Source organism: Chrysemys picta, chromosome 8 (genome assembly GCF_011386835.1).
Source record: "Chrysemys picta bellii isolate R12L10 chromosome 8, ASM1138683v2, whole genome shotgun sequence".
NCBI classification, from domain to species: domain Eukaryota; kingdom Metazoa; phylum Chordata; order Testudines; family Emydidae; genus Chrysemys; species Chrysemys picta.
Genome location: NC_088798.1, coordinates 30,394,050 through 30,416,000, shown reverse-complemented (window position 1 = coordinate 30,416,000; position 21,951 = coordinate 30,394,050). Strand labels below are relative to the sequence as shown.

General features: G+C 44.7%; 1 protein-coding gene and 1 long non-coding RNA gene across 3 annotated transcripts in view; one reads left to right on the top strand and one right to left on the bottom strand.

Annotated features, from left to right (window-relative positions):
- The first annotated feature begins 12,137 nt into the window (after positions 1-12,137).
- The window catches only part of LOC135973011 (uncharacterized), a 43,597-nt gene continuing 33,783 nt past the window's right edge, over positions 12,138-21,951 (top strand). The window contains exons 1-3 of the long non-coding RNA XR_010589687.1: positions 12,138-12,387; positions 14,937-15,001; positions 16,756-16,892. This is a non-coding gene — a long non-coding RNA (uncharacterized LOC135973011). The remainder of the gene's footprint in view (positions 12,388-14,936; positions 15,002-16,755; positions 16,893-21,951) is intronic.
- LOC101942101 (calcium-activated chloride channel regulator 1-like) overlaps positions 12,807-21,951 on the bottom strand; it is a 34,872-nt gene continuing 25,727 nt past the window's right edge. For both annotated transcript variants that reach the window (XM_065554182.1, XM_065554183.1), the window contains 5 exons: positions 21,333-21,563; positions 20,487-20,757; positions 19,248-19,412; positions 15,778-16,014; positions 12,807-13,696 (listed from right to left, as the gene is read on the bottom strand). In XM_065554182.1, the coding sequence (XP_065410254.1) occupies positions 13,110-13,696; positions 15,778-16,014; positions 19,248-19,412; positions 20,487-20,757; positions 21,333-21,563 (1,491 nt within the window). In that variant the 3' untranslated portion in view covers positions 12,807-13,109. The remainder of the gene's footprint in view (positions 13,697-15,777; positions 16,015-19,247; positions 19,413-20,486; positions 20,758-21,332; positions 21,564-21,951) is intronic.

Here is a 21,951-nt window from a genome sequence, read left to right as displayed (position 1 = left end):
GTCATTGAATTGTAACTCCCTTGCTGGAGAATGGCTGTTGATGGTTTGACACCCTCCTGGATGTTGGTTACTTTCCTTGCTGTTGTCTCTGGGGAGCTAATATCTGGCCGATTACCCAGCTTACAGCATTTTGTACTCACAACCATAAAACACAATTTCATAACTTCATATGCACTAATGATATACATATTTAGATAGAACAATGACTTTCAGCGGATTGTAACTTTTCCCCTGATACCTTACATGGCATGCTTTATATGCAAGATCACAATTATGTATAAATGAGGAATATGGGGGTTATAGGGCACTGCCCTGAAGTATAGAATGTTACGCCATGGATATCTGAGTAGGAATTAATGTTACTTTTCGCAGCATGAACTTCTACTGCCCCACACTGTAGTTGCAAGTGTTCCATCTACTGTTCTCCAACAGGAGTTGTATTGGTAGAGGGAAGAGGAACACGAGAACTGTGTGGCGGGATTGTTACCCACACAAAATTCTCTTTTCCTTGCACACTCCAGGGGCATCCCCCTTTACCCCATTCCTAGGAGTTCCTAGGGCACATGGCATAACCTTATACTCTAGGGAACCCACCTTTACCCTTGTGTGGCTCAAAGCATAACCCTATTAATTTAGGCACCCACCCTTACCCTTCCGTGGGCTCAGGGCGTAACCTTACACTCTGCGAGTTTGTGAGGTCTTTTACCAGTGAAAGAGCCTTATACAGTAATATCCTACTTAACCTCTCTTTATTAACAATCACCAAAACTGAATGCACACGCTAAGCATACAATGCTCACGACTCCCAATAAGGCAAATGGACTTTTCTTGATGGCCAGTCAGGATCAGGTCGCCTGCGGGACTCCAGATTCTGCACTGCACGGTGTGGTTGGCAGGGTGTTTAGGTCTGGCAGCTCTGATCTTCGGGCTGTGTCCTGGAGTTGGTTCCCAAGAACTTCCTTTTGGACTCCAGTTTATATGGTGAAACTTGAGTCCTGCTTAGCTATACCTTAACCAATCATTTTACTAAATTTTATTAAACAATTTTCTAACCAATCCTAACATATTGTAAAACAATTATTTAACCAATCATACCCCACCACCTTCATTGATTTATACCTAGCAAAATTAGTTATGCAACAGACAGAAACAATCAAAGAACCAGACAGAGACCACACAGATAAACAACAGAGAAGTGGGGACCATAAAGGCAAAACAATAGAAGTATAGATTTTACAATCATAAGTGTTGATTTCTTGTCAGATCTAATGCTATCAGACAAAGTTTTCTTTAACCATCTTAAGATTTATATGTTTATCTGGTGATGGTGGATACTGTTAGGACAGGATCGCCTTCTCAACAGGCTGATATTACATTGTTTTAATGTAATTTAGATGGAATGTGGGATGTGACGTTCTGCTTTTTAGCTCATGGCTGCTGTTCTCCTAATATGGCTGCAGACAAAGGCCTCAGACCTTACAATATGGACACAGGAAAAGGCCTTATCCTTACAGGATTGAGAAATGTACTGTAGGCAGCAATCCTGACTTCACAGGGAGATGGATTGGATGAACACGCACGGCTGTTATTATAACTCCTGTCCTTCCACTCCCCATCTTCCTTTTTTGTCCCTCTATGACTGTCACTTCTTGGCATGTCAAATTTAGGCTGTAAGCACTCTGGGGGAGGACTATGCCTTTGTGTCTGGGGCACCTAGCGCTGTGCAGGACACTTGAAAATAATAGTGATGATGGCAATGATCAATAGCTCTTTTCCATCTCACATTTCTAGTATATTATAATACAGCATGCAAATGACAACTCATCCATGAGACAGTAAAGAGAAGAGATCAGTTGATAGATGCAAAATCAAACTCTATGTTACTTACTAATTATATAATATACTTAGTATATTAGTACAGGCCTTGATTCTGTAATGAGCTCCATATAAGTGGACCTCTGCACATGTATGAAGCCCCTGTTGAAATCAATGGTGCTCTGAATGGGCCTGGGGTCCACCTGCACAGAGCTCATTGCAGGATCAGGCTCATATGCAATACGAAGATTCAGACAAGAACAAATGACATAAGATTATTGTGCATATTAGTATAAAGTAAAATGATTCCTAGTATAACTGGAGAGTATTAGGGGGGAACCTTTTGAGACTTTTACAAAATTAAAGTAATGACATTTGTTTAAAGTTTGTCTGAAAAACACAAAGGACTAGATTAAAAATCTGACACTTCTAGAAACAGATTTACTTGCTGTGAGCATGGTTGGTAGAGGGGCCACACTGAGAATGCTCAAAGAGGGCAAACTGCAAAGAATGGGGTGGACGATCCCCTAAACTGGTAGTTTATTCTAATACTTAGATTCACCAAGCCAGCAATATCTTACTGGTTACCAAGAAGCCCAAAAATACAGTTTCCCTTAAGCAATCCAGCCTTGGGCTCCCACCCAAACAGCCAAGTCAAATATGGTGAGGATTACATATATAAAGTTCTATCAATCCTAAAATATTGGACACATTACCCACCAGGTTAATGTATATTTCAGATCTTACCTAAATACACATTTAAAGCCAATTCTTATTAACGATCTAAGAGAGAGAGTAATGTGATTAAAGATCATTATATATAGAGATATGTATAAATAAAGTTCTTAGGTCAGTTTCATAGCAGAGATGGTGAGTTGTATAAAATCCTTCCAGAATCAGTTCATTAGGTTATAGTCCAAACAGGCAATCCATGTGCAGAGTCTGTTTAAATTCTTCCATGAAAAATAGCAGTGTAATCCAGACTGGAGCGGGAGACCTCAGTCTTGTAACTTAAACTTCCCCTGACCAAGTACAAGCAGATCAGGCCCTAGAGTTCTTTTATAGATCTCTGGCAGGCTAGGATAGCCTCTTGACAGCTGATAATACAGCAGGCATTCCTTGTAAGTACTATACATTGTTGCTTTGAAGTAAACCTCCTATTCCCTATGTATACATAGGTAAACTAGTAGTATTAATTAACATAAGGCAATTATCCATTCAGAATATCAAGGCATTCCATTATGGAACAGACAATTTAAGATGAAGACAATGTAAGTAATATTATTTCCTGCAATATCTTATATCTTTGATCTTAAGGTTAACTGAACCATCCGCATGCATAATATATTGTAATTAAGACATGCCAGGGAATTAGCATCCATAAACTAATCTGGTTACATTGTTATCATCTAATAAGATACAGATAAACAAAGACAAATACAATTAGTATTTACCTCTAATTCTCTAACAGTACAGAAATCTCATCCATTTAACATGGGTTTGATAACCGTCTACAAGGAATGGCCCTGTTTACCACTTCAATACTTCCGTAATATATCCTTAAAGGTTGATTTTGGGTTATTTAGCCTACTGGTTGTCTAACCCTTGCTGCCTCAGTATCACACTTGCATTTAAAAGAACAGTGTCATGTAGGGTTGCCAATTTTGGGTGGACGTATTGCTGGAGATTTCATCACATGACATAATATTTAACTAAAGATTAATCGTAAAGTCCTGGAGACTCCAGGACAATCCTGAAGGGTTGGTAACCCTAGTGTCATGGTTGCAGACTGAAAATGTTACTTTAGGGGCTACATTTTGGTGTTTGAAAGCCAGTGGAGCAGTGATAAACATGTGTGCATGAGGGGTCAAGCGCCCGTAGTGCACCAAAGGACGTGCACTGAGGTGTAAGGTTCTGTGCATAATGCTTGGTGTGTGTTCTAGTGGTTAGAGCATTGGACTGGGGCCTCAGGAGACCTGCATTCTATTTCTGGTTCTGCCACTGGTCTGCTGGGGAAAATCACTTCATCTCTCTGTTCCTCAGTTTCCCAACCTGTAAAATGGGGATACTGATACTGACTTCCCTTGTAAAGTGCATTGAGAGCTACTGATGAAAAGAATTGTATAAAATCTAGGTATTAATTTATTATTATTACAAGGGTGTGTGGGGACCATGTTTAGTAGCACTGTCTACTATACAAAACGTGTAGCTTTCACTCCACCTTGTAGCTAACCAGTGCTAACTGTTGTGTGGCAGTACTGGTGGGTAGTCATGGTCCCACCCCACATTTCCTTTGGAACGTACAGCACTGCCAACATGAGCCTGAAGCAAAGCTCATTGAAGTCAGTGGATCAGGCCCACTGTTAACAACCTCTTCTCTTGCACTCAGGAAGCATAAGCAGCCAAGTTACGGATGTGTTGGGGGTGAAGTGACTCACTACATTACATATAGCTCTTTGGGGCAAGATTGTCATTTACACTGTGTGTGAAAAGCAGCAAAAGCAATGAAGACCCAGTTGTAGTTGGGTCCTTTAGGTCAGAGGTAGGCAAATTACGGCCCGCGGGCCCCTCCTGCCCGGCCCCTGAGCTCCTGGCCCTAGCTCCTTAGGCTAGCCCCCAGCCTGTCCTCTGCTATTCCCCCTCCCCCGCAGCCTCAGCTCACTGCGCTGCCAGCACAATGCTCTGGGTGGCGGGGCTGCGAGCTCTTGCCGGGCAGTGCAGCTGCAGAGCCGTAGCCTGACCCAGTGCTCTGTGCTGCGTGCTGGTGTGGCTGGCTCCAGCTGGGCGGCACGGCTGCATGTCCTGCTGCTCTGGGTGGTGCAGCTGTAGCATTGCCAGCCACCAGTGCGGGCAGGGGTTCCGGGGGGGCAGTCAGGAAGGAGAGGGGGTTGGATGGGACAGTGGTGGGGCAGTCAGGGGCAGGGGCAGGGGTTCCAGGGATGGTCAGGGAGAAGGGGTGGTTGGATGGGGCAGGAGTCCCGGGAGGGCAGTCAGGGGCGGGGGGACAGGGAGGGATGGATGGGGCAGGGGTTCTGGGGGGGGTGTCTGGACAGGGACCGGGGGGGGGAGGGCGGTGGATGGCGCTGGAGTCCCGGGGAGGCCGTTGGGGGCAAGAAGCAGGGGGCGTTGGATAGGGGTCGGGCCATGCCTGGTTGTCTGGGGAGGCACAGCCTCCCCTAAGTGGCCCTCCATACAATTTCGGAAACCCAATGTGGCCCTCAGGCCAAAAAGTTTGCCCGTCCTTGATCTAGGTACTTGTGTAATATAAAGAAGAAGAAGAGCCAATCACAACTGATACATGAAAACTTGGCTCTATCATTTTTAACTGTTCCACTAAATAAGTATTTATATAGGAGATCAGTGCATCCTTGAAGGAGCAGTTTTGGTCTGTTGGGTAAATGTGAGATTTTGGAAACATAATTGAAATTTGTGTGTGTGTGTGTATTTTGACAATCCACTAGATGTCAGTGTAACCAAAGCATTAAGCTGACAGAGAACAACTCTATTAAATGGAGAACCAGGACAGGGATGTCTGTGGAACCATAGTTATGCTCTATCTTGCCCCATGGACACAATACATGTGGGGACTGCTACATTTTTATGCTACTCTAGGAAATATTTCCAGGAACAATCTCACAACTGATTACTGAGGCCTGGTCTACACTACGGGTTTAGGTCGACTTTAGCAGCGTTAAACCGAATTAAGCCTGGACACGTCCACACAACGAGGCCCTTTCTTTCGACTTAAAGGGCCCTTTAAACCGGTTTCTTTACACCACCTCCGACGAGGGGATTAGCGATAAAACCGGCCTTTGCGGGTCGGAATTGGGGTAGTGTGGACGGAATTCGATGTTATTGGCCTCCGGGAGCTATCCCACAGTGCTTCATTGTGACCGCTCTGGACAGCGCTCTCAACTCAGATGCACTGACCAGGTAGACAGGAAAAGACCCGCGAAGGTTTGAATTTCATTTCCTGTTTGCCCAGCGTGGAGAGCACAGGTGACCACGCAGAGCTCATCAGCACAGGTAACCGTCATGGAGTCCTCCCAGGATCGCAAAAGAGCTCCAGCATGGACCGAACGGGAGGTACGAGATCTGCTCGCCATATGGGGAGATGAAGCAGTGATAGCTGAACTCCGTAGCAGTAAAAGAAATGGAAAAGTATTAGAAAAGATCTCCAAGGCCATGAAGGACCGAGGCCATAACAGGGACACACAGCAGTGCCGCGTGAAAATTAAGGAGCTACGGCAAGCCTACCACAAAGCCAGAGAAGCAAACGGAAGGTCCGGGGCAGAGCCGCAAACTTGCCGCTACTACGCGGAGCTGCATGCGATCCTAGGGGGTGCAGCCACCACTACCCCAACCGTGTGCTATGACTCTCTCACTGGAGAAACACACAGGGAAGACGGTTCGGGGAACGAGGAAGATGACGATGGAGGTACTGTAGGTAGCTCACAGCAGCAAGGAAGCGGAGAAACCGTTTTCCCCAACAGCCAGAATATGTTTGTGACCCTGGACCTGGAACCAGTAACCCCCGAACTCACCCAAGACCCTCAGGGCACACAGGAGACCTCTGGTGAGTGTAACTTTGTAAATATTTGTAAACATTACAAAAAAAAAGCAAGCAAGTCTGTTAACGTGTATGGGGATGGAGCGGAAATCCTCCAGGGACATCTCCAGAAAGCTCTCCTGGTTGAAATGGGGTGATTTTATTAAGGGGGACATTCAGAGGCGCCCGTTCCTGCTATTCTGATCAGAAATGTTCCCCGCTGTTAACCACGCGGTGGGGGGGAGGGGTGAAGTGATCATCCCAGAGAATCGTGTGGGGGGAGGGGGGGGCTTTACTTGTGTTTGTGCCGCATGTTAACCGGGAAACCGCAGCCCCCTCCTTTTACATTGAAACCCCATTTTAAATGGACAACCCAATTCATCCTTGATATGGGAAATGCGCTGCTGTTTGCAACCTTTCCCGCATGCTAAGAAGGTTAAAATAGCCAAAACACTGTGGCCTACGATGGCTGCCTGCAAGCCGAAATATGCGACCTTGTAATGAAAGAGTGTACCCATTGTTCCCTAAAATGTGTCTTTTTTAACCACCTCTCCCTTCTCCTCCACCAGCTGCAAATGTTTCTCCTTCGCAGAGGCTCGTGAACATTAGAAAGAGAAAACGTAAGACGAGGGACGAGATGTTCACGGAGCTGCAGATGTCCTCCCACGATGATAGAGCACAGCAGAATGCGTGGAGGCAGTCAATGTCGGAGATGAGAAAAGCCCAACATGAACGAGAGGAGAGGTGGCGGGCTGAAGACGATAGGTGGCGTCAGCTTGCAGACAGACGGCAAGAGGCAATGCTCCGTCTGCTGGAGCATCAAAGTGATATGCTCGAGCGTATGGTTGAGTTGCAGGAAAGGCAGCAGGAGCAGAGACCGCCGCTACAGCCCCTGTGTAACCAACAGCCCTCCTCCCCAAGTTCCATAGCCTCCTCACCCAGACGCCCAAGAACACGGTGGGGGGGCCTCCGTCCACCCAGTCACTCCACCCCAGATGATCGCCCAAGCATCAGAAGGCTGGGCTTCAATAAGAGTTAAAGTTTTAAAATGCAGTATGTCCTTTTCCATCCCTCCTCCCCCACCCATCCCAGCTACCTTGGCAATTATCCCCCTACCTCTGTAAGGAACTAATAAAGAATGCATGAATGTGAAAAAACAATGACTTTATTGCCTCTGCAAGCGGGAGGGGAGGGGAGGGTGGGGTGGGGTGGTTGGTTTACAGGGAAGTAGAGTGAACCGGGTCGGGGGGGGGGGGTTGGAGGGTTCATCAAGGAGAAACAAACAGAAGTTTCACACAGTAGCCTGGCCAGTCACAAAACTCGTTTTCAAAGCTTCTCTGATGCGCACCGCGCCCTGCTGTGCTCCTCTAACCGCCCTGGTGTCTGGCTGCGCGTAATCAGCGGCCAGGCGAGTTGCCTCAACCTCCCACCCCGCCATAAAGGTCTCCCCCTTACTCTCACAGATATTGTGGAGCGCACAGCAAGCAGCAATAACAATGGGGATATTCTTTTCGCTGAGGTCTGAGCGAGTCAGTAAACTGCGCCAGCGCGCTTTTAAACGTCCAAATGCACATTCCACCACCATTCGGCACTTGCTCAGCCTGTAGTTGAACAGGTCCTGACTCCTGTCCAGGCTGCCTGTGTACGGCTTCATGAGCCATGGCATTAAGGGGTAGGCTGGGTCCCCAAGGATCACGATAGGCATTTCAACATCCCCAATGGTCACTTTCTGGTCCGGGAAGAAAGTCCCTTCCTCCAGCTTTCGAAACAGAGCAGAGTTCCTGAAGACGCGAGCATCATGTACCTTTCCCGGCCATCCCACGTTGATGTTGGTGAAACGTCCCTTGTGATCCACCAGGGCTTGCAGCAGCATTGAAAAGTACCCCTTGCGGTTTACGTAGTCGGTGGCTTGGTGCTCCGGTGACAAGATAGGGATATGGGTTCCGTCTATGGCCCCGCCACAGTTTGGGAATCCCATTTCAGCAAAACCATCCACTATTGACTGCACGTTGCCCAGAGTCACTACCCTTGCTATCACCAGGTCTTTCATTGCCCTGGCAAATTGGATCACAGCAGCCCCCACAGTAGATTTGCCCACTCCAAATTGATTCCCGACTGACCGGTAGCTGTCTGGCGTTGCAAGCTTCCACAGGGCTATCGCCACTCGCTTCTCAACTGTGAGGGCTGCTCTCATCTTGGTATCCTGGCGTTTCAGGGCAGGGGAAAGCAAGTCACAAAGTTCCATGAAAGTGCCCTTACGCATGCGAAAGTTTCGCAGCCACTGGGAATCGTCCCATACCTGCAGCACGATGCGGTCCCACCAGTCTGTGCTTGTTTCCCGGGCCCAGAATCGGCGTTCCACGGTATCAACCTGCCCCAGTAACACCATGATTTCCACATTGCTGGGGCCTGTGCCTTGTGAGAGGTCTATGGCCATGTCAATTTCCTCATCACTCTCGTCGCCGCGCTGCAATCGCCTCCTCGCCTGGTCCGGGTTTCGCCTTGGCATGTTCTGGCTCTGCATATACTCCAGGACAATGCGCGTGGTGTTCATAGTGCTCATAATTGCCGCGGTGATCTGAGCGGGCTCCATGATCCCAGTGCTAGCTAGGGCGCCTGGTCAGAAAAAAGGCGCGAAAGTAGTATCTGATGGACCAGGAGAAGGAGGGCGGGAGGGAGGGAGGGAGGGAGGGCCGAGTGACGACATGGCGTACAGGTACAGGAACAGGGAGAAACACAAACAACTGTCACACAGAATGGTGCCCCCAAAGATTAAACTGGAAACCCTGGGCTTAGCAGGCCGTTGATTTCACGGAGGAAGGGGAAGCAAATGAACACAGAACAAATCTATTTTTTACATCTTAAGGTGGCAGCCGACGCTGCAGCATGAGTGACAGCCATACCAATATGACGATGATGGTTACCAATCATAAAATACCATCATCTGCCAAAAGGCAAGGGGCTGCTGCTGTGTAGCAATGCAGCCCCACGTCTGCCAGCCCCACGTCCGCCAGCACCCAGCATCGCCCTCGGCCTCTTCTGGGTGCTTAGCAGACAATACTGGGCAATTGGCAGAAAATAGTATATTATGACTGGTAACCCGTCATCATCAAAACAGTAGCATGTCTGCCCAGGTGGCCATGATTGACAGCCATACCAGTATGACGACGATGGGTACCAGTCATAATATACCATCGCCTGGAAGGGGCTGGTGCAATGCAGCACTACGGCTGCCAGCCCCACGGCTATCACTCATGCTACACTGTCTACCGCCAAAAGGCAGTTAGCAGCTGCTGCTGTGTAGCAATGCAGTCCCACGTCTGCCGGCACCCAGAGGACATATGGTGACGGTGAGCTCAGCTGAGCTGAGCGGGCTCCATGCTTGCCGTGGTATGTTGTCTGCACAGGTAACCCAGGTAAATAGGCGCGAATCTATTGTCTGCCGTTGCTGTGACGAGGGGGGAGGGGCCTGACGACATGTACCCAGAACCGCCCGCGACACTGTTTTGCATCATCCGGGCATTGGGATCTCAACCCAGAATTCAAAGAAAAGGCGCGAACCGCTTCTCGGCTCGAGCTGTGGCGCAAACGTAGTATCTGACGGCCTAGGGGAAGGAGGGAGGGGGGCCGAGTGACGACATGGCGTACAGGCACAGGGAATTAAAATAAAGAACGGTGGCTGTGCATCAGGGAGAGACACAAACAACTGTCACAGACTGGTCCCCCCCAAAGATTAAACTGAAAACCCTGGGTTTAGCAGGCCGTTGATTTGACGGAGGGAGGGGGAAGCAAATGAATACAGAGAAAATCTATTTTTTTACATCTTAAGACGACGGTGCAGCGTGACTGATAGCCCTCGGCATCTTTCTGGGTGCTTGGCAGCAAATACGGGGCGGTGTATGACGATGGTCTTCAGGCCTATTGCACAATCGGCTGCTCGGGGAAGACTCTGCTAACGTGCGATGACCCGACTTGTAATAGGCCGGCTAACAGTCATAATACACCATTTACTGCCAAAAGGCAAGCCCCACGGCTGCCAGCACCCAGATCGCCGATGAAGGCTACCAGTCTACTGCACCGTCTACCGCCAAAAGGCAGTTAGCAGCTGCTGCTGTGTAGCAATGCAGTCCCACGTCTGCCGGCACCAAGAGGACATATGGTGACGGTGAGCTCAGCTGTGCTGAGCGGGCTCCATGTTGTCTGCACAGGTAACCCAGGTAACCCAGATAAAAAGGCGCGAATCTATTGTCTGCCGTTGCTGTGACGGGGGAGGGAGGGGCCTGACGACATGTACCCAGAACCGCCCGCGACACTGTTTTGCATCATCCGGGCATTGGGATCTCAACCCAGAATTCCAAGGGGCGGCGGAGACTGCGGGAACTGTGGGATAGCTGTGGGATAGCTACCCATAGTGCAATGCTCCGGAAGTCGACGCTAGCCTCGTACTGTGGACGCGGTCTGCCGACTAGAGCACCTGGAGCATTTTATGTGTGGACATACACAATCGGCTGTATACAACCGATTTCAATAAAACCGGCTTCTATAAATTCGAACTAATTTCGTAGTGTAGACATACCCTTAGACTCTGTGATGTACTTCCTACCAATATAACTTCTGTGGAGTAGGAATGTAAATACTTCTGAGAATGATGAGCTCGTAGTACCCTCCAGTTTAGAGGTAGGATGAGCAGGCAAAATGAAGTGCTACTGAACAGGTGGAATGCAGGTAAAACTAGGGGCACTTGAGGGGGTTGATAGCTGTGAATGTTGCTTTGTGGTTGTAATTTTTCACTTTATTCCTCCCCGAAAGGGGTCTTTCCAGCTTTTCTTCAGAATGCAATGACTATTCTTCCAGACTTTGAGGAGTGGTCCTGGCTCCCTCCAGAGATTATCAGGGCTGTTCTCAAATCAGCCAGAGAGATTGTTGCAAAGTGCTACAAGGTGCTTCCTCCCTAGGTTGAGGGCATTTTCTCTTTACAGTGCTCTTAGCTTTTGCCATGTCAGGAATGAAGGACCAGCCCCAAACACAGATCTCCAGATGGTAATCAAATGTCATCACTAAGTCAAATGCTCCTAGACTCCCAGCTCAATTTTTCTATCAGGAAACAGCTCAGATATATATGATTGGGCAGATCATAATGTGAGAAATCCCCTATTCAGAATATTTCTCACCAGGACTAGAGATTAATTAAAAAATAAAAAGTAAAACACAATCCCCAGTTCCCATGGTCTGTTTTGTTTTACTGGTCTTTATGAATAACACATATGCATCAAGCATCCAAGCCTTCTGTTTATTACACAGCTATTCTACTAATCACTCTCTTCTGTCCCATTCACCTATCCCCAAGAGAAGTGAAGAAAACCAACATGCACCAGACAAAACAAAAACGGGGAGTTATATTGCCTTTACATTTGGAAGAGCAACTATGAGTTCAATTCAATTTCTTACTTTCACTTCATGCCATAATACTTAATTTCTTACTTTCACTTCATGCCATAAAAAAAAAAAACATCTGAGAAACATAGGAATTGCACTACCCAATCAGATCGATGGTCCATATGAGCCCAGATACACTTCTCCGAAAGGGCTTGTCTTCACTAGTGATTTTCACTTAATATGTTTGTAAAAGCTAACATGGACATTCCCCAGTGTTTGGTCCAGGCATAGTCCAAATGTGGTAACTACCTTGAGCTAACTGTCAGTTAATTAAAATTGTAAACAATCTGAGTGTAGGCATATCCATGTTGGCCCAATATTTCTAAGTATATGTCAGTGGAAGCAGCAAGAAATCTCATAATGGACAATTACGGAATAATTTGCACATGGAAAAGTTCCTCCCTAGCCCCTGCTAGTGATTAGCTGATGACCTGAGGCATGAGGGTTTATATACCTTATAAAATAATTTGATCCTATCTAATGTAACGATGGATGTTTTCATTATCCAAAGAATGGGTGATCCTTTGCCATTTCTGGAGCATCACATCACAGGGTGCTACATGCCTTCGCTTCTGTCACATGCTGTGGTAAGTGGCATTTCTGCTACCTAGTGTTTTCTCTTCTACTATTTTGCTTTTGTTCTGTCATTTAGAGTTGGAATGTTGCATGTGTGTTTGATGATTATGTCAGGTAAAAAGTGTTTTCCATATGCTCATTTTGGGATAACATATGGCCCTGATCCTGTGAATATTTAAACACCTGCATTAGTCATAGGATGAGAGTTGAGTTATGCATGTACCTAAGCAGTTGCAGGCTCAGGACCAACAGATGTATACATTTATGTTTCCTACTCATTGAATATAACTGAAAGTAATGTATGAACACCAAAGATTACAGATCTAATTTCTTCTTAAATCTCCCCTCCCTGACTGCTAAGCAACTGGAAAACAAAATTAGAAAGTTTTTTTTCCTATTTTTAAAAAAATAAAGCACAGAATACCTAATGTTGCAGAACTCTAGCAAGATTATAATTAAAATATACAATTAGATTGTCATTTATATGCTACACATTATACTGATGCGTCTTAGTTTACTCAGTACATACTTTTAAATTCACTGTTCAGTCTACATAATGTACTGTAACATTGAAAGCAGATCAAAATACATATCAATCCACCTCTATTTTAAAGGCAATGCACTTAATTTTCAAATCTATTACAAATTTGTCTTTCCTTATGTATTTTGAAAATCACAAATAGAACAAATTAGGATAAATATAAATTGAGCTTTCATCTTACAATTCATTTTATTACATTCTGAGCTCATAGCCTCCCTTTCTATTCTTCTTATGTAAAATACAGATAGTTATACTTACAGCTATTAATACAGCTATTACAGACCCAGTTACTATTATTGAAACATTGATACCATCATTGATACCATCATTAGGAAGCATATCAGACAAGGATCCCTGTTTAGGAACACTGTTAGTGATAACTTCAGTAGGAATTGTATCAGGCAAGGATTCCTGTGTAGGAACACTGTTAGTGATAACTTCAGTGGGAATTGTATCAGGCAAGGATTCCTGTTTAGGAACACTGTTAGTGATAACTTCAGTGGGAAGCGTATCAGGCAAGGATTCCTTTGGAGGAACAAACAGAGCTGCCTGTACTATATTAGACACCTCTGAGGTCAGGGAGGCATTATCAACGGCACATATTGCAAAGTAGATTATGGTGCCATTTTCTATTGTGACATTTTCCGGTTTAAACTGAAATGATTCTTTGGTGCCAGCAGGTTTAGGTACCAGACTAGAGGTATTCACTGAAGTAGCATTCTCAAAGGTGTTCCTTAGGTCCAGAAGACTTTCACTCATTTTTATTATGTATCTATCAGCTGGAAAAAGTGAGGAATACAAGTAAGAGTGTGTTAGTAATGCCTATTATACTATCTGTACATGCAAGCACAGTACAGGATTTGTAGAACAGTTTTGTATCTTTATCAGAACTCCAATGATACTCCATTACCATCCCTACCATTTTACCCACCCTCATTATTGACGGGCCTGCTTAATTGACTAACATCCGTTCTCTGTAGAGCTCTGGACAGGATTCCTGTTAGAACTTATCAGTTCCACATTTTATTTGGGTCAATAGTCTACAGTTAGCTGATGTGGGGCATTCCCTCCCTTCATGAGCACAAACCACATTATATTACCAGCACTCTTAGGTCCTGCTGGGCAGATGAGTCTTCCACATGGCAGTGCAGATATCTGCCATTAAACTGTCCCCATCTATGCCTCCATCCCCCACACTTCACACAAGTCTCTATAGTACTAAACTGGAAACCTAACTTTTGGATGAGAAATGAAAATAGGATTTCTTTTACTTGTCTCTGTTGAGTTTCCAGGTCAAGTATAAGATCAAACAGTACAGGGAGAGATCCCTGCATCCTGGTCAGCATTCCCTCTCTTAATGTGAGCAGGTTCTAAAGCATAGGCTGAGAGACAGCAAAATGCCTGCTCCATTTGCCAGCATAATTAGTGTGTCAGGGATCTTGCTGCAAATGTGCCTGGCTTCCCACTGTCCACAGTTATCATTTCAAGGCTGTATGGTTCTGTTCTGCTTGTGGGTTTTCTAGTTCTTTGCTTGACTTGAGTTCTATTTCCTGCTCCTCATCTTCTTTTCTATCCCTTCAGAGATGGGGTAAGGGGTAGCATAAGAGTGCTATTCCAACTTTACACCATCAGAAGATCTTCCTAACTGAGGTTATTCTTCCATTGCTGGCTAGTCTAGCTGTAAGGCTATTTTGAACCGGACAAGTAGCACAAAGTAACCACATAGAAGAACCTAGGCCAGTGTTTTGGGGATTTAATGGAGTTGTTGGTTTATTCCCTGTGATCTGGTTGGCAAGAGCTGTAGGTGTATGTAAAGTTTTTAATCTGAAGCTGCTCTCTGTGTGACTGCAGACTGTCTGACTTAATCTCTCTGGCATGTGCTGATGTGCACACTGTAACATAACCTGGTTACAACATACTTAAAATATACATTTTGTACAAAACCTAACTGTGTCCCCATAAATGGACTAAAGCCTTGGACTGTCCATGTTGTAACTGGGTCCCCTGATTTATTTACAGTTGCAGTGTAGACAGGGGCTTGGTTGGCTGGTGCCTGGAGCTGGCCCTGCTTGGAAGAGTCACTGGTGAGTATGTTTTTGGTTCAATTTGTTTGCCTTTGTAAACTAGCATAAGGCTGGTTGGTATACAGGTTTTGCATTTTCTGTTGTACCAGGTTTGGGAGAACAGGCACTGACTTTTGTTTTTCTACACTACTGCTCCACCCCGAGGCCTCACCCTCAATCCACCTCTTCCCCTGAGACCCCACCCTCACCCCATCTCTTGCCACCCCCACTCTGCCCTCTCCCCCAAGTCCCCACTTCTTCCCATACTCTTCCCCTTCCTCTTCCCACTGTCCCCTGCCTCATCCCCTTCTCTTCCCACCACCCCATCCCCCTACCCCTGGCCACCAAACAGTGGATTGGCGGCTAGCCTTGGGGCCCTGCTGAACATCTGATCGGCAGCCAGCCCCGGGACCCTGCCGAGCCACTGTGACTAGTGGGTGCTGAGCTCCCCGTGTTTTTCCATGGGTGCTTGAGCCCTGAAGCACCCATGGAGTTGGTGCCTATGTTTGGGAGTGTTCTATGTTTCTTTAAACATTTTTTTAAAGCATTAAGTGGGACTAACATGAATATCATATTGAACATGGAATTTATTGGTTACACTGAGTCCTGGTCTACACTAGGAAATTTTACAGAGAAAATCTAGAGTAGGTCAAGCCAGAGCGATGGTCATATTTTTTGCAGATGGGGAAGACATAGCTTTTTTCCTCACCTCTCCTTGGCTGGCTCATCATATGTAATTTCAGATAACTGACAATAATGCATCACTTCCAGCTGACTAAAACAAAACTTCACCTTACCTTGTCCCTCATCCAAGTTATTCCCGGGAGCTGTCCAAGACAAGTGAATTTTATCTTCTTCAAACTGAGCCTCAACGTTAGTAATTTTACAGGGTGGGAACATATCAGTAATTCCTCCTGATGGAACATTCTTCACTACAAAAGAACCTCCTGTTGCAACTCTGTTGAAACTTCCTAGGTTTGCTTGAATTTCCTCATTACTAGGTTCAGGTCTCGGTGCATTCATTTTGATTTCACCTGCCCCCAAAAAGAAAAAAAATTGCTCATGCTATTTGAACATTACAAAACTCCAAATCATAACACACTTCATTTTTATCTAGCATTCCCTCTCTCTTTAATCTACTTTTTTTCTTTGGCTTATTGAAGTTTAGTGCAAAAATTAGCAAGGCTAAAAACCAAAGTGAACTTCAGGATCCTGCATCTTTGCACAAAACTAAGGCAGACCCCAAAAGCAAACCAGATTTCAAGTGCAATTGAAAGTAGCAACAGTTCCTATTAACCGTTATGGTATTTAAGGTATTAAGCAGGTGTCAGTGGGAAGTGGTTGTGATAAGGTTGCATCCACCCATCTCTTCCTAGATATTGCAGGCAGCATAAGAATTACAACCTTGTAGGAATTTCCTTACTTTTCTGGGTTAAAGTTGGACACATTTTTATGTAGACTTTTTTCATTCAGTATATTCTAATTTTCCAGGAATACAGAAAATTGTTTCTGTGTGTACGCGCACACACATGTGCAAGAAGGAGGATATGAAATGCAAAAGCTAACATTAATATAAAATTAAGGTTGAGAAATCAGGCACTCAAAAGTCAAGAAATTCCAAAACCTGTTTTCTACCACCATTATCTATCTATCTATCTATCTATCTATCTATCTATCTATCTATCTATCTATCTATCTTTACTCCTGTGGGAGTTCTGCTTGACTGCATGCATGCATAAGTAATGAGCCCCGCAGATTTTTATTTTTTTGTGCAGAAAAAGCTTCTGCTGAAATGTTCCTGCAGTTCTGCCTTTTGCCCACCAGAAGGCACTGTGGCGATAGAACAAAGCAGCAGCTCAGAGCCAGCTAAAGAAGAGAAAGCCTACCTTCTTCACAGCACCTGTCAAGCCAGGTGAGGAGATGGGGACTATGGGGAGACAGACAGCCTGGTGTGTGTGTGTGTGGGTCAGACAGGGGCTTATATGGGCTAGTGGGGGAGGACAGACTGGGGCAGGGGCTGAATGGGAGTGGAGGCACAGGGTCATGGGGGTGGGGGGAAGGAGGTTCAGGGCCACATGGTGATGGGGGAGGGGGTGCACAGCTACATAGGGACAGGGGGTGGTTGGGTGGGGGCACAGACACATAGGGTTGGGGGAGGGCATACAGGGACATATAAGGACAGGGGAGTGGCTGGGTGGGGGCACAGAGACACATCGGATGGGGTGGGGGTACAGAGCCACATAGTGACAGAGGGAGGGGGTGCAGGGCCATATGGGAATGGGTGGAGTGGGTGTCTGAGTGGCGGTGGAGGGACACGTTGACGGGCAGATGTGCCTGACTGCAAGGGAGAGGCTAGGGGTCAGCCAGTGTCTGCATGGGGGAAGCTCCCTAATAATCCCTCCCCGCCCCCCCCCAAAAAACTTTGTTCCATACTTTTCCCACCCATATCCAACAACCCTCCAGGTTCACACCCAGGCTCCTTCCCAGCAATTTACTTCCCTGTCCCTCAGCTCCTCCATTACCCCTGACTCCCCCAAGCCTTTGCACTGCTTCTGAGGGCTGCGGGAAATACAATTCTTTATTGTAGTTTAAATGAATTATTACTCAGAGTTCTGTATTAATATGCCTAGTAAGGAATCTACTTGTCAAAAAACATTTCCTAAATCTTTTTTTATTGTCTGTATTGTTACAGACATACTTGCTGACAGGTATTTTGAAATAAATTACCAAAAATAATTGAAACTGGTGTGATTAGATTGTGTTATTTTGACAAATAAAATATGTAGAATTTTGCAGATTTTAAAATATTCTGTGCAGAATTTTTATTCTTTTGTTGCAGAATTTTCAAATTTTTGGCGCAGAATTTCTGCAGGAGTAATAATATATATATTTACCATCATATTGCACAATTTGCTGGGGTAGGTTTTTTTGGGGGGGCGGGGGGTTACTGGTAAAATAACGTTAAGATGTATATTTAACAAGAAAAACAGGAACAGGAAATACTACATTGTGTGATGGAGCCAAATGAACACAGGTACACATCTTAAGTGTTGGAACCCCCTGAGGGTTTTGGGTGCCTAATATCTCAAGCTTGGAGTGTGGTTCTTACTCAGTAGAGCTGCCACTCTGTCTACCCAGAGTCAGATCTGCTGACTTAAATGGCAAAAAGTAAGTTACTATTCCCCCCCCCCCCAACAAACGTTGTTAACCAAGTTCCATTTGCAGGGCAAACTCTGTAACTAATGTCTTCGAATTATGCCCCTAGTTACATTTGTGCAATCCCACTGAAGGCCAGAGGGTTGCATAGATATATGGAGCATGGCATTTGGCCTGCAGACCCTGGTGACAATGCACAAGCCAGAAAGAACACAACTTGGTTTTCAGATACTAGGCTGAATCTGTTGCTAATCTGTAACTAGAGCAAATTTGTTCTGGAGTGATTGAGAAAACAAGTGTAGAATTTGACAATACTATTTTTATAAAGTCACTTTTCAGAATAAAAGTATATTTTAATGATGAATTAACTGTTTTAATTGCACTTGATTTCTTTGGGCCTTTAGATCAAAAGAGAAATGCACAAATAATGGAAAGATGAAAAAATATATTAAGTCACAACACACTTGTAACAGACTCCCTGTAAAAGTATCATTAACTGACGCTCCACTGATTGAGAAGGCTTAAGCAGTAAGATCTTAATAGCAGTATCCATACCTGTGATTTCTGGAACTGAGAATCTTTAACTCACACAGGCCTAATGGAAAGAGTCCTGAACAATGTGTCCAGAAAACCCAACAGAAGAACAGAAAAATTCTCATGTGGAGGCATTAAACATAACTTTAAAATTTCATAACTTTGAAACTGATTCCCTGAAACCTCATTTTTAAGACTCAGTGAAACACACAAATTTAAAATATCTAACTTCAGCTGTTTTTTTAATATGATTTTCAGTTCCAGGATCTTTGGCAACTCCCATGTGGTCCAAAGAGCACTTAATTATTATAATATATATATTTTTATAAAATGTGGTACTATACCCAGTGTTCATATATAGCAAAAATACTGTGGTTCCAACTGTTTTCTAAAAGTATAAACAACAGTGGAAAAGATAAATGTAACAAATGTTAAGGTTAGAAAGCTTTTTGTGATGCTAAATGATCTCCCATTCACCCATATTTTTACACACACACACACACACACACACACACACACACACACACACACACACACACACACACACAGTATTTTCTATTTCATGAATGTTCCTTACCATTTTCTAGGTAGCCTGGAACATACAAGGCTCGGCTCTGCCTGCGGCCAAGTCTGACAGTCTGATTTCTCCCCTGGATATGCACTTTTAAGTTGTATCTACCATTTCCCTTGAAAGATGTAAAGTACTTTGAATAGATGCCATCATTCTTGATAATATCAACACCTAGGCATACAAATAGTAATAATTAACCATCCAAACAAGGTACCTTTGTTAAGCAAGGGCATTTTGTGCTGTTCAGTTCATAAACACATAGGGCCTACTCCTTCTTCTATCGAAATCAATAAGAGCTTTGATAGGGACTTAGGTGAAAACAGGATCGGTCCCATTGTGGTGACATGAGCTCATTAGATATTTAACTGGAGATAACAATGTAGCATTAAAACATGTTACTGTGTATTTACTGTTGTTTCCAATAGTAACCAATAGGCCAGTAGTTCTCAACTGCTTCTTAGTAGTTCACCATAGTCGTCTGATCTGTGGAGCCCTTCTTGGTGGTCTGCAGACTAAAATACTTTGAGATTGAAGCAATGCTGGAATGTGGGGAGGAGAGAGTCTACAGTTTCCATGACATGGTTCAGATAATGGAGAAGTTGGAGAACAACAGAACTGTGCATTTGAATCACCTCTGTAGGCACAGTAGATTGGAAAAGGAGAATAATAATCTATGTAATTCATACTTTCAAAGGAGATGTTTTTAACATAGTTATACTGCCTCTATAGCATGTGACAAGCTATAGAAACAGATTCTCGCTCTCCTGTTCTGCCACCTGCATCCCCTCTGCAGGGCAGACCAGTGTGTAAAAGATACATAAGTATCTTCACATACAGTGAATATGGTTGAATCAGTAGACCTCCTTCTGTCCCTGTGCTGGCTATTTGCATCAGTGGTAACAGCACAGGTGAGGGAGAACGCTCTGCACAACCACAACACTCCCTTCTTCTTGGGCGCAGTTTCTCTCTCTCCTCCTTCCTAATACACCCAACTGTGTAAGGGCACCAGCATGTCAGGGTACACATAGTGCACCAGTTTAGACCCACTGCAGTTTACTCTCATCCTGAAGTAGTGGGGGAGACCAGAGTTATCATCTCCCTCCACTTGCTACCCCTTTCTGTGCTCATGGCATAGGCATGACTGAACCCTTAGTGATAAGTTTGGAAGCAACGTGCAGAGACATTCTAAAATACATACCACAAAATGGGTAGACAAAAATGTAAGGAAAGTAATAATCAGATTACCGGAACCATCATCAAGGAGTCTGAGCTCCACTGCAGATCCAGTCTCTTGTTCAACAGTGGCCATCACGGTTGCACCAAGAACAGGCAAAAATCCTTGATTAACTTCTGCATAAATCACCATTGGATTAGGGAAGTTGTTTGTATCCTTGTTCATGTGGGCTTTCACAGTCACTGGAGGCACAGCCAAAGATGCTGCTCGAGATGTTACTATCATTGATATGACTTGAGATTCTGTGTGGTTATTTTTAATCGTATAAAACCAATCCCGCACCTGCATATCAAATATATGGAGTATAAAAATATAATATAAGACTTCATTAGTCTAAGGGTAGCTTTGTGTTTCCCTTAGTTAATAATTATCTTAGTTTAGGGGAGATTTTCCAAGGCACAAAGGGCAGTTAGGGTATTGCTACAGGACCACAGCTAAGGTAATTTGGGTACCTTATTTGTGATTCTTCGTGCTCTCAAATGTTTGGTTTCTTTTAAATTTAACCTAATATCTGAATTTGCTCAGTTTTAGTGGTGGATGTTTGAGACTTATCACATTCTTGGAAGGACTGGAACCTGTATATTATAGATATGTACTCTCAACTTTAACTTCCCCAGAATTCAATGTTTTGTCTGGCAGTCTTCTATACTTGGGATGTGTATAGAGCATAATAAAAAATTAGGAAGAGCACAAACAACAGTTAGATACCCAACTTCCATAACAAGTCAGTGGAGTTACACGAGGGATAAAATTGGTTCATTAGGAATATGTGTTTATAACTTCTAAAAAGAGAAGGTGCATTTTAGTCTATGAAAATGTTAACATGTTTGGATAATAAAACAAAGTTTAGTCTTTACCTCTGCAGTGCCTGCTATATTCAGTCGAGCTGTTCGGAGGTTTAGATCACTAACTGTGAAGTTTGATGTTCTATATTCTTTTCCTTTGGGGTCCCGCAGTAAAATGTCTGGTGGAGATGTGCTTTGATTCCATGTAACTACAAAGAAGGTGTCCTTTCCCACGGTGCTATCTATAGTCACTGTACCATTCATCCACTGCTTGACTGCGACACTCTGAGCTGTACTTTCAAGCTATTAGACAAATAAAATATGTTTTATGGCTAGTTAGCAGATAAACACTTAAAATACCATTAATTTCAGAGTGGTTCATTTTCCTCTTAAAGGAGAGAACAAATCAATATTTTATTTATTCAGAGGGCATCTTGACTGGCTGGTGGACAACTGGCCCACTGCTGGAAGAAGGGACAGAGGAGGATTAATGCTGGCACCACCCTGAGCAGGTCTCTGCTGTTCTGTGCAGAGCTCAGGGTTGTGCAAAGGAGGCAGAAGCCTCCTGCCACTGTGCCTCCACATATGGAGAACTAGCCGGCGGGCGAGGGTCACGTGGATTAGCCATTGAAAGGAGTGGAATGATGAAGCCCTGAGCAAATTTTCTGTAATGCCCATTTGCAGAGTACAA